The sequence below is a fragment of the Lithohypha guttulata genome (assembly GCF_036872675.1).
Source record: "Lithohypha guttulata strain CCFEE 5908 chromosome Unknown scaffold_3, whole genome shotgun sequence".
Lineage (NCBI taxonomy): Eukaryota > Fungi > Ascomycota > Eurotiomycetes > Chaetothyriales > Trichomeriaceae > Lithohypha > Lithohypha guttulata.
In genome coordinates, this window is record NW_027042752.1 from 1537703 (window position 1) to 1553919 (window position 16217).

At 49.9% G+C, this 16217-nt stretch overlaps 4 protein-coding genes across 4 annotated transcripts; 2 read left to right on the forward strand and 2 right to left on the reverse strand.

The window, feature by feature from the left end:
- Positions 1 to 4601: 4601 nt before the first annotated feature.
- LTR64_004344 (uncharacterized protein) lies at positions 4602 to 6407 on the reverse strand (the record flags this gene model as incomplete). The annotated part of the gene is made up of 1 exon (XM_064898691.1): positions 4602 to 6407. The coding sequence occupies one exon, from the start codon at positions 6405 to 6407 to the stop codon at positions 4602 to 4604; it is 1806 nt and encodes a 601-aa protein (XP_064754648.1).
- A 521-nt stretch (positions 6408 to 6928) lies between these two features.
- Positions 6929 to 7819, forward strand: IMP4 (snoRNA-binding rRNA-processing protein imp4; the record flags this gene model as incomplete). The annotated part of the gene is made up of 1 exon (XM_064898692.1): positions 6929 to 7819. The coding sequence occupies one exon, from the start codon at positions 6929 to 6931 to the stop codon at positions 7817 to 7819; it is 891 nt and encodes a 296-aa protein (XP_064754649.1).
- Positions 7820 to 8166: 347 nt separating this feature from the next.
- On the reverse strand, positions 8167 to 13634 carry LTR64_004346 (uncharacterized protein; the record flags this gene model as incomplete). Its single annotated transcript, XM_064898693.1, has 2 exons — positions 8167 to 13513; positions 13567 to 13634. 2 exons carry the CDS (start codon positions 13632 to 13634, stop codon positions 8167 to 8169), a joined length of 5415 nt encoding a protein of 1804 aa, XP_064754650.1.
- A 256-nt stretch (positions 13635 to 13890) lies between these two features.
- TRP3 (anthranilate synthase / indole-3-glycerol phosphate synthase) lies at positions 13891 to 16161 on the forward strand (the record flags this gene model as incomplete). Its single annotated transcript, XM_064898694.1, has 1 exon — positions 13891 to 16161. One exon carries the CDS (start codon positions 13891 to 13893, stop codon positions 16159 to 16161), a length of 2271 nt encoding a protein of 756 aa, XP_064754651.1.
- Positions 16162 to 16217: the final 56 nt, after the last annotated feature.

Sequence of the window (16217 nt, forward strand, 5' to 3'; positions counted from 1 at the left end):
TGAAATCTGCAGGAGAGCTACCAATTCTCTGGAAAGAGCATGTTGTGCCATTCCTTCCGACTGCTGCACGAGATTAAACGAGTGACTGTGCGGTTCTTCTCCGATTCCCACCCATCCTCTGCGTCGCAAGCATCCGCTCACCTCGTTCTTTCCACTTCCTACTCACTTTGTAAAATATGTTGATGATCTGTATTTCGATATTGCCAAGATCGTGCGACCCAGGACCTTAACGACTCGAGATAGTCAATCTTGAATTGAAATATGCTGCCACCACAACTTGAATGACGCGTCGAGAAGCTGATTCGTGGTGGCACTTCTTCGCCATGATCTCCGCCTAAATGGTCGTGCTCGCCTCAAAGCCCTCCTCTTGGGATGTTTGCCCATTCCGTGGCGGTAGAAACTCCATGAGTTGCCAAATGCGTCGCTCGTGGTGTTGTCCATAACTTGACTAGGTCGCTGCTGCATATGGCTGAACGATCTCAACAGGTTTACGACGTCTGCTATGCGACACTGGCTCAGAATACCGTACATGATGCAAGAATTAGCATACATCTGATCACTCATTGAGGTTTGACTTGTCCACGTGATAGTGAGCGATGTAGTCTTGATGAGTTCGACCGTGAGGGTCAATGATGGTTGCTTTGTTACCATGCAACAAGAGTTTGCTCCGACAGAGCCAAACAATGCTGCTCCGTATCGCCTCATCAGTCGTAGCCACCACCAACTTGAGAAGCAAAAGCAGTTGACACACTTCTGGCATCCTCATCCTGTGTCACAGTGTTCTTGCCTCGTGCATAGCCAGGTCGATCAGGTGGTGCACCCTCAACATATCGCTTCAGCCTATCAGACTGATTGTAGCTTGCTGTCTTATTTGGCCCAGAAATAGACAAGTTGTCGAGGTTAACACCACCAACAGTGCTAGCTGTAATGTCGCTTTCTGTGGCGACAGTACTTTCTCCAGCCACTGAAGGAGGCATATTGTTTTTGCCTTTACTGATGCCATTTTGACCCCGTCTACCACCTGCTGGATTGTTTAGACCAGGCCAATTGTCGGGAGTGAAGCCTTGAAACATAGGTGGGTATCCAGTTGGAACGCCAACACCACCCATCGCTGAAGAGTGAATAGACGAGACGTCATCTGGGATGTAACCGACGATCGAGCCTTCATGAGGAGCATTCTGGTTGCGGTGACCATTTCTAGCATTGCCATTCATCATACCACTAGCCATGTGAGAGGCGTGCTGGTAAGCCATCTGGTATCGTTGAGGCCCTCTGTAAGTTTGCTTGGGTCGGCTGAATTGGTGCAGAGAGATTTGGAGGTTCGAAAGTGGTCCTTCAACGAGACAGTTGCGCTCCTTGAAGTGCAAGAGCAAGTAATGCCATAGAGGATGCTTGGAGAGGACTTTTGGATTTCCGACAATAACCAGACCGTACTTGGCACGAGTCAACGCGACATTGAGACGTCGTGGGTCCGACAAGAAACCGATACCTTGGTGATCGTTGGAACGGACACAAGTCAAGATAATGTAATCCTTCTCTCTACCCTGGAAAGCGTCGACCGAAGCGACTTCAATTTCCTTGTATTGTTCCTTTTTGTATGTACCAGATGCTTGCATCGAGCTAACCACATAGCTTCTTTGACCCTCGTAAGGAGTGATGATACCAATATCTTCGGGCTTAACACCTGCCTTGAAGAATCGTGTCACTAGCTTTTCGACATTCGCAGCCTCTGTTCGATTGAGGTAAGATGTGCCAGAGGCTGAGATCTCTTCGTTGCCGAGATTGGCCCAGAACATCATTGGGTTGTCTTGGACTGGCCATGGGAAGTCAACGTCCTTTCGGAGTCGCTGTTGCATAGTGACACCATTTTGTAGGGATCCTTCATAGAACATGTTGGAAGGAAATTCTGAGAGGCAGGGGTGCATTCGATACTGCACATTCAGTCGGATGGGTGCACATCCTAGAATGACAAGTCGTTCAAACAGCGACTGGTTCAGTCCAGCCTTTGCCGCTTTCTTGTTCATGATGACGGGGCCAAGTTGTTGATGATCTCCAACAAGTACAACCTGCTTGCAACCTAGCACGAGTGGGATCATACACTCGGGTTCTGCTGATTGTGTCGATTCGTCGATAAGTACAGTTCTGAACTTAAACTTGGCAAGTCGAGGATCACCAGCACCTACGCAAGTGCAGCAGATGACATCCGCGTTCGTCAAGATCTCTCTTTCCGCAGCTCGAGTGAGAGCTTTGAACTTCTTTTCATCCTGGCTGGATAGTTCACCAAGTTCGGCCTTCAATTGGTAGAGCTTGGCAAGCTCGACGTTGCTGTCGTTCATTCTGACCTGCTCGTGCAGTGACAAGAAGCCGACTGGTGACTCAACGTCTTCTCTGGATTTGGCAGTCACCCTCACAGTCTTTAGACCTGTTTTGTGAATGCGCTCGCATAACTGGTCGACTGCCACGTTGGAGGGAGCACAAACTAGAACCTGGCCACCATTGATCTTCGACAAGTGGTAGATAATGGTAGCAGAAGTGACAGTTTTGCCAGTACCAGGAGGACCCTGAATCAGGCTCAATGGCTTTTGCAAGACTGATTTGACGGCATTGATTTGTGAACCGTTAAGCTCCGGCAGACCTAGAACACTGAACTTCTTAGGTAATTGAGTCTTCATAGGTGCCGCAGCCACTTCGTGTCCAAGCAGTCGGTGGAAAATGTAGCCAGAGACAGACATCTCGTCTATCGCGAAGGTCTTCATGGCAAGTTGCATTCGATCGAATGAGGTGGCTTTCCATACATAGTCTGCAGTGAAGTTGTGGGTGCATTCGGTTGGTACAGACTTATGATCACCCTTGGCGCGCAGTTCTATCGTGACTTCGTCAGATTGATTGTTAGGAATTTTGATGACATAGCCAACGCCCTCCCAGTTTGATCTTAGCTCGCCAGTGTACTTTATGCGCATCTCGTCACCAACGGCTAGCTTGACATCGCCCAATTCCAGCTTGGGCAGGACAAAACTAGCCAAGTGCTTGTTGTTCAGACCAAGATCCCACCTTACGATCAGGCCATCTTGTGACTGCGACTCTTTCAACTTCTTGTCGTAATCCGCCTCAATCTTGACCAGAGGGCCGAACACGTTCTGGTATTGGTATGCATCATCATACCGCAGCAGGACAGGAGCAGGCTCGTCGTCGATGTTAGCAGCTTTCTCCAGGTCCGTCACAGTCGCAGCTGCGTTTTCTTTCCACAACTCTTCTAGTTTAGCAATCATCTGCGGGGATAGATGTCGTCCACGTAGTTGTTCCTGGTCAGTTGGCTGAGCCACAAGCCATGAGAGGAAAGATCGATCTTCGATAAGTGGCTGCCACCTTGAAGTGTCCCAGTTCATATCTTTGGAGGAAGGCATGGCGGCGCAAGGCTGACGGCACAGCAGAACTACAACAGTGTCTGATTTGGCGGGTATGAAGCCGAGAAGGAACACGTTCTTGGTACCACAGTTGTAGCACTCGAGTACAGTATCTCCCAAGGAACTGCTAGGATGAAGCTGAACTTCCTTGTGTCGTGCTCGAACGAGGTGGTTGACAATATGGGAAGAAGAGGTGTTGCCTCTGGCGCTGCAGAACCATTTGCTGCAGGATAGACACCTCACTACACTCGCGGGATTGTGTATGCCGCAATATCTAGAGTAATGTTAGCCACGTGCGTTCCTTGCGATCAGTTTACCTACGCGCAAGCATGTGGAGGCAATTCCTTTTCCTCTTCCTCTTCCTGTTTCTCCTCTTTCTTTTGGGCTTGCGCTGCGCTGGTCAGGCTCTCTAGGTCGTCCTCCTCGCCATCAGCTGATTCGTCGTCGTGATGTCTTCTGCGAGGACCTTTGGCCAGACTAAGAACACTCTCATCTGCATCAAGGGTAGAGGCATCGTCTGTAGCATTGATCGCAGAGGCTGAATTTGAAACCATATGGTTGCCCATGGTGTTAAAGGCCTCCATCTTGCTCGTCTCTCTCGTTAGGGTACTGAAGTGTTAAGTCAAGTCAAGATTACAGGCTCAATGGTCGAGATTCAATCACAACTCTTCCACTATTTCCCGCTTCGACACAGGCCTAGGCGTCCAAGCCACACCCGGATCTTGACACGAAAAACTGGCTACGCGCACCAGTAGACGCCCCAAATTAAAGCACACAAAGGAACAAAAGATGTCGACACTCTCAATATGCCTCAACTTGGAGGAATTGGTGCGAATTGAGGATTAGAGAACGGTACGCTCGAAATTCAGACAGGCAATGGTTAGGTGCGGAGACTACTACCCGGCTATTTTCCGGCAAGTGTTGTGCCTGAGTGGCAGGAGCAGCTTTGTGCTGTACACGTCCGACCATGGTGCTGAATCTGCGGCCACTTGATTGGTAACACTTCTATAAATGCCTGTGGTTGTTCGCAATAGCAATTTGAGCTTGAACTCGGACTTCACTTCTGGATTACTCGTGTGAGGAACTTGAATACCTGAGGTGAGATTACGCACTAAGTGGTATTAGGTTGTGAATTCGAATATTTGGAACTATCACAATCTACCAAGCTAATAGTAAATCGAGCTCTTCCCTGGACATCTATACAGGACGCCGAAGCGGATGTGCCTCAGTATTGAGCACAAACTCATCAAGACTCACAAGCTCCGGCTCACTGAATATCAGATAGAAATACTTCAATGTCTCCGCGAAGAAGAAGCTCTCCATCCTGTCTTCTTTCGGCGGTAATTGCAGTTTATGTACTGTTATGTCAGTTATTGCCGCATTAGCAAATTCTGTCTTGGTCAAGTCGTTGATCGTCGTGAACATATCCCATGCCGCATCGCGATACTTCTCGTCGCCAGTGATCCGGTACAGTATGAAGACGCTTTCGACTGCTTCGGGCCGGAGGATGTAGCGGCGGTCGTCGATACTAGTATAGCCTTTGGGTAGGTTCTTGGATTTGATCACTTCGTTGATATTGACGCTCTTCCCAGAGTCATCCAGCCTCGCCGAAACTTCTGCCAGCCACTTCGATTCGTCCCATGGGCAATGAGTCTTGGATTCACATGCCACGAAATGTGCAATCTCTGGCATTATTCCTTGGTCCATGGCTCGATATGCCCAGATACAGCCGTCAGTCAACTTGCGTGCAAGTGTGACGTGATGCTCGTTCTGGAATAATCGGCCACCAAGACCAAGCATGCCACCAGCAAAGCAACCAAGATGTTGACCTCTAGATTCGGACGTATACGATTTGCCATCGTCACTGGCTCTAGCATCACCACCAATCAGAATGTCGTCCTCGTTGGGTGTCATGGGTCGGAAAAAGAGAGCTTCAGTTGCTGAGGACATCGATTGTTCGTAGAGCTTCTGATAGACAGGCTGCAGACCACCAAGCAGAGCATATTCTTTAGGAAAGTATTCGTACAGGCTATCACTCATGCCACCAAAAGTAAAACCTGTATCGCTGGTGAGGTCCAGGTCCTTGGGGTTTACAACGACTGGCCAGAGGCCAGGTAATTTCGTCTTCAACTGTTGACTGTCGAACAAGGTGGTGATCCTGTGAATAGCATCATAGAACCTCTGATCACCAGTAAGCTGGCTCAATCTGGTGAACTCTAGTGTAAGAGAACCGAGTTCGGAGACGAGTTGACTATCTGGTGTCTCTTGCCGCTGGCCTCGAGAGGCGGCTTCCCAATCCCACCTTGTGATTGGGAAGTGGTTAGGTGTATCAAATGCCACTAGTAGCATGTCACCCACGTCAATTGCTCGATCGAGGAGGCGAGTATCACCACTCAGGTCGTATGCGCTCAGGAAGCCACCCAGGTAGCGGATAGTAGTCTCGAAAATATTGATCGTTTGATCAGTAGAGATGCTGAAGTCGATCTCTCTGGTTGCGGCAACTGCTTCGTTGAAATCGTCTTTCATATCCATTATCCACAAAGTATCGAGAGCGTCCACCAAGCTAGCTGCCCAGCCACCGAAAGTGTTTCGACCACCGCCCGTGATGGGTGACAGCTCGTCGTACAGCCAGGCTTTCTCCTCGTATGATCTCCAGCATCTTTGGAAAGCATCCTTGACTTGGCTTCGCCGCTCTAGCCTTTGCGCTCGTGCCGCAGCTGATTCTGCTCCAAACTTGTGTTGCACATTAGGTAATTTCTTCGGCGAGCCAGATGGCAATGGTGTAAGATGTCTGAGAGGGAAATGTTGAATCCTGGCTGCCCAGTGGAAGCGACCGTCGTGAGCTTGTTGAGGTCGTTCGTAGGGCTGCGAAGGCGCGAGGGGTCGCAAGGGAACCGAGAAATAGGCGTGGCCTGAGTAGAACAGGAAGAGAGCGAACGCAGCAAGACAGAGTAAAGAGATATACCGCTTGGGCAGCGTCGTGACAGTGTAAAAGTGCGACATGGTTCACATTGTGTGGTTGAGCGAATGTGGGACTAAAGAGACCTTGAACGTGTTTGCCTACCTCTATCGACTGGCGAGCGCAATCGGATGTCACTGGTGAGTAATGCTAGTATCCGTTTCAGTACTTGTACCTCCCTCTGTGTTGGCCTGTGCTCCTTGCATAATGTGTTCCGCCCATTGTCTCTTACGAAATTGCTCCCATCCACTTGCTTGAATCACAAACGTTGCATCGTCAAGTTTCCTCACAAAGATCTCGAGGCTGTATCACAGCAAGATGCTGATCAAGTTAGGACTACAGAGTCCTCGCAGTACTCTTCAACTTGGTAAAGCCGAGGACGATTCCGCAGTAGTGTCTCAAGAGCTCCACGCAACCAGGAACGGCCCGCGATCTGGCACGTCCTCCACATAGACCTTTCTGCCTCAGGCACAAATATTTTTTCGATCGTCTGCTTCACATACATTTCGAACACAAGAGATCGATACCTCCCTCACCACGAACTGCCCCCCTTCTCACAGCCAAGATGATCCGCCGACAAGCCCGCGAACGGCGCGACTACCTCTACCGCCGTGCCATCCAACTTCGCGACGCCAGCATCGCCGAAAAGCGCAACCTTATGAAAAAGTCCCTAGCCACAGGCAAACCACTCGATCCCACTATCGCAAACGACAAATCCCTCCGCAAAGACTATAAATACGACGAATCCCTCGATGCCGAGACAGCCGAAGCCCAAGCCAGCCTCGACGACGAATACAGCATGCTCTCCGGCCTCGCAGACCCACGACCCCTCGTAACCACCTCCCGCTCGCCCAGCACACGACTCGCCGCCTTCTCAAAAGAAATCCGTCTCGTCCTCCCCACAGCAATACGCCTAAACAGAGGAAACACAATTCTGCCCAATCTCCTCAGCAGTGCGAAAGCCGCCGCTCTGACGGATATTATCTTATTACATGAACACAGGGGAACACCCACCGCCATGACAATAAGCCACCTCCCACACGGCCCAACCGCAAAATTCAGCCTCCACAACGTCGTCCTGCGCGCCGATATCCCCAACGCCTCGCGCGGAACCGTCTCAGAATCCTATCCCCATCTCGTCTTCGAAGGCTTCACGACAAAGCTAGGAAAGCGTGTAGTACAGATCCTAAAACACCTCTTCCCGCCACGAGACGGCCCGCATAAGGTCGGGAACCGGGTCGTTACATTCAGAAATATCGAGGATAGCATTGAAGTAAGGCATCATGTCTTTGTGCAGACGGGGTATAGGGACGTGGAACTCGCGGAGGTTGGGCCGAGGATGACGATGAGGTGTTTTGAGATCAAGGGCGGGACGCTGGAGAAGGATAGTGGTGGTGAGGTTGAGTGGGCGCTTACGCAGTTTACGAGGACTGGGAGGAAGAAGGATTATCTCTGATGATGTTTTGTTCTTCGAAAGGCATAGCGACGGCGCATACGGGTTGGATTGGTTTGGCATCAAATGCATCGAGACGGCAATGATACCCATGATCCGATGCAGAAATGTACGATGCGTTGTACACAATTTCATACAACAAAAATGTTCAGATTGTCTCAAGTTCTACCAGTGCCTCTGAAATGGGTATCTCCAGTGTACCACAACAAACTCGTGGCTATTCTCATTCATTGTGCGACCATCTAATGCAGTCGTCCTGTGTCCCAGACGCCGAGCACACGCATGCACATCATGCTAAAGTGGTATACCTCCAGTCGCCATGTACGCTACATTTTTGCAATTCGACACTCTTATAACCTGCCAAAGGCTCCAGAAACGTTGTCCGGCTCTTCTGTTGTTGCAGTGTCTGTCTCATCATTATCGATATCCTTCAGACACATCATGGCCGCCTGTAACTCGACCTGAATCTTTTCAGTGAGGGTGCCATCCACGTGCCACGCCAGCTCCTTCTCATTCGTTGGCACAATTTTACTCTTCAATACATTCTTGTCCAGCTCGACATGTTCCCGGACATCGCTCAGTAATGCTTTCTTGTGTTTGTCGAATTCTGTAATAGGCAAAATTGTGGAGGGATCGACTGCGGCGGATGCGCCTGCATTGCGATAGTCCTCCAGAATAAAGGACAACAATGCCAATGTCATTACCTCCTTAGTGTTGGACAGAGTGATGAAGTCACCTGCTCGTGGTCGCAGGCTTGTGCTCGCCCGCTTGAGTTGTTCTGGGAAAGTGTTCAAGAATGTGGCAATCTCAGCCGCTATTGGTCCTCCAACTGCATGCAACAGGTTGAGCGCTAACGGTAATATGCCTTCAGCCCAGATGGTGTATAGTATGCGACAGTGTTGTCTCTGGTCAAGGCTACCGGCAGCTCCGGGCACTTGTTGCAATACCTGCGTCACGCGAGCCGTCAAAATACTGCTAAGTATGCCTTCGATTGCCATCTCCTCCGCTACCATAGGCAAAGCACTTAGCGACGCGAGCAGACGCACTGCGTAGAGTGCATGAACTGGATCGTTGTCTGTCTCTGAGCCAGCGAGCAGATGTGACCACATGTACAACTTCAAGGCGGATTGTGTCGTACCGGTCGCAATTAATCGTTCTGTGAGTTGCGACACAACGTCCGGCAGGCGCGACAAACGCAGAACAGTTTCGAAGATGTTGAGAACGAGTGCGAGATCCTTGATCCCGATATCAGTCTTGACTATCTGCTGTTGTTGCATTTCTGCTTGCTTCTGTTCCTGCAATGTCGACACAATGGTTGCCAAACCTTTCCCAACGACCACGGTGACTAGCTCAACGATCTGTGGCATAACGCTGTTGACGTGCTTGAGTAAGTCCGCGCTTGTGTGAGATTGGCTCGCGAGAGGTTTCCAACCTGTGCCGATGTGAAACTGTAAGGTCAACAGCACAATCGAGAGGCTAGTCCGCCAGCATTGTAGATCGTCGTTTGCAAGAGCTTGTTCATAATTCGTGGCCGTGTAGACTGCGCTCTCCCATGCTGGTTTCAGGAGCTCTCGGTAGTCTGATCCGTGTACCTTCTTCCCCACTAGTTGTTGAATGAGGGCCAGAGCCATTTCGCATCGTGTCTGGACAAGGCTGTCGAAGAGCTGTTCTGCTGGGTATTTAGTGGTATTCGCCATCAGACAGCGTTGAATGACATGAGCCATGGTCTTTTGGATGTTCGCGTCTTGCACAAAGAACGCAGCATGCTCGATACAGAATCTTTGAAAGCTATGAAGCACGACAAGTTCGGCTTCCACTGTGCGTAAGTTGTCATTAGCTCTCTCTAACTCGGCTCGGTAAGATTGATCTGCACTTCTGGATCTGCTCCCTTGCGGTTTCCACGCTGAATTGCCTGCCAAAATGAGATCGGCAGCACTGAGATCAAAATATTCATCGTCTTCTGAGAGGTGTAATCGGTTGCTCTTGAGATCTTCTAGATCGAAATGGAACTTTGTTTGGAAGTTTCTGCGTAGATTGGTATGAAGTGAAGCATTATAGCTTGAGACTTCGATGCCGTTTGTCGTGAGCCAGTTGACAAGAGGAATGAAGACCTTCATTAAGCCGAGATCTCGTACTGACTTGGCATACTGCAAATGTACTGACGATAGATCTGTGACTAGTGCTATGATCTGCCATCGAAGGGCATCTGCCTTTGTGTGCTTTCGATCGGGAGTTTGCGAGACATATCGAACAAGATGGGCGAACACTTCTTGACGGGTGCGGAGCGAAGACAATGCCCACGACCAGTTTTGCTGTGCAGTGATCATGAACTTCAGAACTGCCATGATCAAGTTGTGATCGTTCATCGCGTTGGGACTGAGGTCAATCCCGATCAGGACGTCCAAAGCCCTCTCGATGATCAGCCTACCACGATAGACACTCACGTCTTTGGATGGTATTTTCCGGTCCTTGTCGGGCTTCGAACCAGTCAGAAGTACCACCGCCAGCCATTGCTGATTCCTGCTGATGAGCATGTCGAACAATCTCCAGAATGCTGCACGATTGCATTGTCTTGAGGAAGACAGCCCTGTGAGGAGAATGTTGACGGAGTCGATGGATGACTCTGACCCGAGGTGACCTAATAGTGATACCGGCTTCACGTGCGGTACCGCGACAAGCAGCGACCCAAGGATTTGTGTTGAGATCTGATCGCTGGTCAATGCATCGAGGACGCGGACAAAAACAGGCGCAAGATCAAACAAGCACAGTTCTAGCCCAGATGTCGGGAGTTGTCGAGTCCGTGCCACATTCATCAGTGTTTGTGATAATAGCAGAAGCATATCCTGGTGAACACTACCGATCGAGTCTGTGCCTAATGATTCATGCATGTCAAGTATGTCCATCAAATGCAATAGGACTGGACCTGATTTCGCATCCCCAGCAGCTTCTGGACGGAGACGAGTCAATATCAAACTGGCGGCAGAGTCGAAACAAGTCGTGAGAGCCGACGAAGTAGTCCCAATACCATATCTGAATTTTATCAAATTGTCGAAGCTATGTGATAAGTTGACAACAATTTGGGAATATCGTAACTGATGGAGATGTTTCCATTGCGACATGGACTCGAAAACCTCGAGCATATTCTGTGTCATGCTTGACAAGACCATTTCGAATGTCTTCTCTGTGTTGTTTAGAGTCTTGGATTCAGGTCTCCCACGCCATTGATGTGCGACACTAGAATCTGGGACTTTCTGCATTGCAGCAGTGACTATGTCTCGGTAGAGGCGGGACGCAACAAGTGTAATGGAGGCATCGCGTGACGCTGACTCGATACCGGACATGACCAGATAGAGTAAACTGCTTCCACGATGAGCATTGACCACGCTCGTCTTCGCAAAAGCAGGCCAAAACTTTGCGGGCTTGACCAGCAGAAATGCACGTGCGAAAGTCAATGCTGCTGCGAGCACACACGCATCGTTTTTGCCTGAAGGTCGTCGTCTGTAACCTTGTAGCTCTTGCTCGAGGATATCGAGGATTAGGTCCACAACATTCCTCCGAAGAGTAACGTGAGCACTCGCTTCGTTAATGATGACATCGACTGCAGTATCCCGATGAGCTTGGTCTTTGTTTCCTGACCAAGTTGTGCTCAAAAGGTTCGCAAGCAAAAGAATCATTTCTGCTGCTACACGTGTGGGGTCTTCACGAGTTGCCAGGACTTGGTGTAGTAGGCCATTGCAATGAAGCTCGAGCCACTCCCCAATCACTGAAAGTCCTGAGTATTCATGTATCCACTTGACGACTCTCGATTCGTCGCCCGATACGACGATCCCTTCAGTGTCTGCTTCGATAATCATTCTTCCCTGGGTATCGGCATCCTGAGTAATGAGAGACGAAGTTTCTCCAGGAAAAGCATAAGTGCTCTCATTCAAGGCAACCAGATTGGAGTTCTCATCCTCGCGAATAGTATGGTAGTTACTGAAGGGCCCACTAGCGACGGTGGTGAAGGAGTGCAACGACCTTAGGCGACAGGTTATATATTGGTTGCCTTCGTGGAAGACTTCAGCACGTGCTAGCTGTCGGCACAATTGCAGAAATGGCAAGGCTTCGTAGGGAAATCGAGCTGCCGCCAGTTCGAAAAGCCTGGCGTCTAGGATTTCCGATTGTAGAAACAGACCACACGTATCAATATACTCAAAATCATGCGAGTGTATCGACTGAGGCGGCTCAAGAACGGTAAACTGCAGCTCGAGGATGTTCTCGCTATATGCTTCTTCATCTGGCAATTCCGTGACTGCTATGACAATTAGTTCCTGCAAGAACATGAGTTTGGCCTGCTGCACCATTGGCAACAGGGTCAATGGCAAAGCTTGGGCCATGGACAGCAGTGCGTGTGCGACTCCAGGATTGTATATAGTATTTTGAAGCAAAAACGCAGCCGGATCGAGGTCAGGCGTAGCAGCTCTCACAGCGTCTCTGATCTGCTCGTATAGGCTCTCCTCAACGGAGCTTGCCATTGAAGTCCGTCTACCAGTGGCAGCATCAAAACTCCTACTTTCGGCAGACCTAGTAAGGAGCGGACTGTCTCGTCTATTTTTCGCCTCTTCGGCACGATTTTGCACTCGTTGCAATAGCAGAGCCCAAGCAAAAGCAGCAGGCATGGCTTGTAGACAACCCTGATCGAGAGCGTTCAGTAGGATTTGGTGAACCTCAAAGACAACATCAAAACTCCGCATCCAGTGCTGTTGAGTGCCTAAGTCAAGCTGGGCCGCGCTGTTAGTCGGATCTATTAATGCCAACGTAGTCAGGGAGACGAGGGAGTGTAATTCTTGGAGTTCGGCTGGCGACAGCAGTGGACCAGGTTCCATCCTGCGAAGAAATTCGTAGTCTGCCAGAGTCCTGAACCACTGCTGGACAGACTCAGCCGGGCAGGAAGAGAGGTGTCGAAGGCCCCAGATGACAACCTGCATTAGATATTGAGCATGAAAGAGCTGACCTACGGACCAGATCGAGTTTGTGTCATCGTCAAGTACAGACCATTTGGGACCTTCAGCGGCTTGCTGAATCTGCTTTACTAAGGTGTTCATAGAGTGTTGGATACTGGATTCAGTAATTCTTGGTACTTGAGACTCGTCGAAACGCAGCTGGTTTGCGATTTCTTGATTCCGCAAGGCCAGCCAGCTTCGACTCAGACCTATACATTCCTGAAAGTGAACGAAGACCTGCCTCCGGCGCCGAGCCGAATCAGTCGCGAAGTCCTCCTCATCTCTAGGTGCAAGGATTGACGTTTCGAAGCGAGCATCGAAACCCAATTGTGATCCATAGACGTCCTTCAGACTAGCAATTTCGGCACTCGAATATCCAGCGCGTAAGTGCAATCGAGGCCGATTCTGCCACTCAAGAAGAACAACTCTCAGAGCTTGTACCTCGTTAACTGCCAACTCTTGAGAGATCCATGATGCATCTGCCTTGATCTGAGGAATATCGTAGTGTTTGTCTGAAGAAGGAGCGACATTGATAGCTGCTGTAGCAGTGTCCAAACGCTTTGCGCCAACAGGTGTCTTGGTCTGAAATGAAGGGTAATCCTGGCGGATCTGTACCTGGACATGCTCGTTACTCAGTACGTCTCTCCATAGTGTCGTGTCCTGCTCGTTCGGACTCCTATCCGTCCAAGTATGTATCGGCACATTATACCATGACCTAGCCACGATTAGCGCTTCTTCAACAGCCAAATTTCTTGTAGTTCAACTCACAATATATGCTCCTCTCCTGCAAACAGTCTGGACAGATCCGGCAGATCCAGGCTGCCGTTCGGCGCCATCACTAGACTGATGGGGATCCAGATTGAGTGACAGGAGCTGTAAGTAACCTCTACCAGGTACCAGATGTCTAGCTGCCCGCTGCAATGGCCATGGTGCAGGCGCGACTTTCGCAGAGACGCGTCGAACGTAGTTAGTGCCTCAGGCTGCAACAAATTTCAGCGGAGCAAGCGGAAGGTACGCGGTACCCAGATGCCGGTCAATGCATGCTCATTCTCACCAAGAATACGCAGGTGTCACTATATACGAACGCTCGTCATGCCTGCTCTGGATCTAGTCGACCACTCCCGCGTCGACACCCCTCCTGCCTCAAAACTTGATACTGCTGCGAATCTCGTCCTCATCGACAATTATGACTCCTTCACGTGGAATGTGTACCAATATCTCATATTGGAAGGAGCCACTGTTACGGTATACAGGAATGATAAGATCTCCCTAGAGGACCTGATAGGAAAGAAACCAACACAGCTGGTGGTATCTCCAGGACCAGGTCACCCAGACACAGACTCGGGAGTGAGCAAGGATGCTATTAAATACTTCGCTGGGAAGATTCCTATCTTTGGCGTATGCATGGGCCAGCAATGTATAATATCGGCATTTGGCGGCAAGGTCGACGTCACTGGTGAGATCTTGCATGGCAAGACTTCTCCTTTACGGCATGATGGTGGGGGTGTATATGCTGATGTTCCTCAAGACGTTGAGGTTACACGTTATCACTCGCTTGCTGGTACACATCCCACTTTGCCAGAATGTCTAGAGGTTTCAAGCTGGATTGCTGCTGGTCCCGATGGCGGAAAGGGCGTCATTATGGGCGTTCGTCACAAAGAATACGTGATGGAGGGCGTACAATTTCATCCTGAGAGCATCTTGACAGAGAATGGCCGGACCATGCTACGAAATTTCTTGCGTATGACTGGTGGGACCTGGAAACACGAAATGAATTCTCATCGTCCAAATGGCGTGACCAATGGCACATCGAAGAAGAAGAAGACAAACATATTGGAGCAGATCTATGCTAGGAGAAGAGATGTTGTTGCTGCACAGAAGGCTATCCCATCGCAGAGGCCAGAGGATTTACAGGCCGCATATGACCTGGGTCTTGCTCCACCACAGATTTCCTTTACCGATCGACTACGCCAATCTGAGTATCCTATATCATTGCTCGCTGAAATCAAGCGAGCTTCTCCTTCTAAGGGTATTATTCAGATAGATGCATGTGCACCAGCACAGGCCCGCAAGTATGCTCAGGCAGGTGCTTCAGTGATTTCTGTACTCACTGAACCTGACTGGTTTAAAGGCAGTCTCGATGACATGAGATATGTCCGGCAAGCATTGGAAAGCATGCCAAATCGACCCGCCGTGCTGCGCAAGGAATTCATTTTTGAAGAATACCAGATCCTCGAGGCTCGACTGGCTGGTGCAGATACGGTCCTGCTCATTGTCAAGATGCTGGATGTACCAACCTTAACAAGATTGTACAAATACTCTCAGAGTCTAGGTATGGAGCCACTGGTAGAGGTCAACACAGCAGAAGAGATGAAAATCGCTGTCGAGCTAGGCTCCAAGGCTATTGGCGTAAACAACCGTGATCTGACCAACTTCGAGGTCGATCTTGGTACCACAAGCAGGTTGCTGGATATCGTGCCAAAGGAGACCATTGTTTGTGCACTGAGTGGCATCTCTGGGCCTCAAGATGTCGAGGCCTATAGGAAGGAGGGCGTCGAAGGTGTGCTGGTTGGCGAGGCTCTCATGCGCCCAACTGATACTATCGCCTTCATTTCCCATTTGCTTGGGGAGCCGAAAGTGCCGAAGACAACTACTAAGCAGCCATTATCTGTGAAAATCTGCGGAACGAGATCCCCAGAAGCGGCCAAAGCCGCGATAGACGCGGGTGCTGATTACATTGGCATTATCAGAGTGCCTACGAGATCAAGATTCGTTCAAGACCATATCGTCCACGAAATTGCTGAAGTCGTGAAGACCACACCGAAGGTACAGAAGCAAGAAGTGCCGGCTGCTCATGTTGGCGCTGAAGACTACTTTGAGTACAGATCAAGATCAAATGCACAGTCAAATCGAGTCAAGCTTGTAGGCGTGTACTTAAACCAAAGCCTTGAAACAATTATCGAAGAGGTACACAGGTTCGACCTTGATATGGTTCAATTGCATGGTACCGAACCATTAGAATGGACGAGGAGTATACCAGTTCCCGTCATTCGAAGATTCTCACCAGGCGAAGCTGGCTTCAGTGCGAGGGGTTATCAGGCTATCTCACTACTTGACGCTGGTGCTGGTGGTTCGGGGCAACAGCTTGATAGCGTCTCTCTTCGATTGCTGTTCGAGAAGGATCCAAGCGTTAAGGCAATGCTCGCTGGGGGGCTCAGCGCAGGGAATGTCGAAAATGTTCTTCAGAAACTGGGCCCTTACCGTTGCAACATCATCGCTGTCGACACGAGCAGTGGTGTAGAAACTGATGGCAAGCAGGATCTGTCGAAAATCGCTGCTTTTGTGAAAGCAGCTAAGAATTGAGCTCGAATCATCACTTCTGCGTCAACGACAAGCTTCTGGACGATGTCGAGGAACCA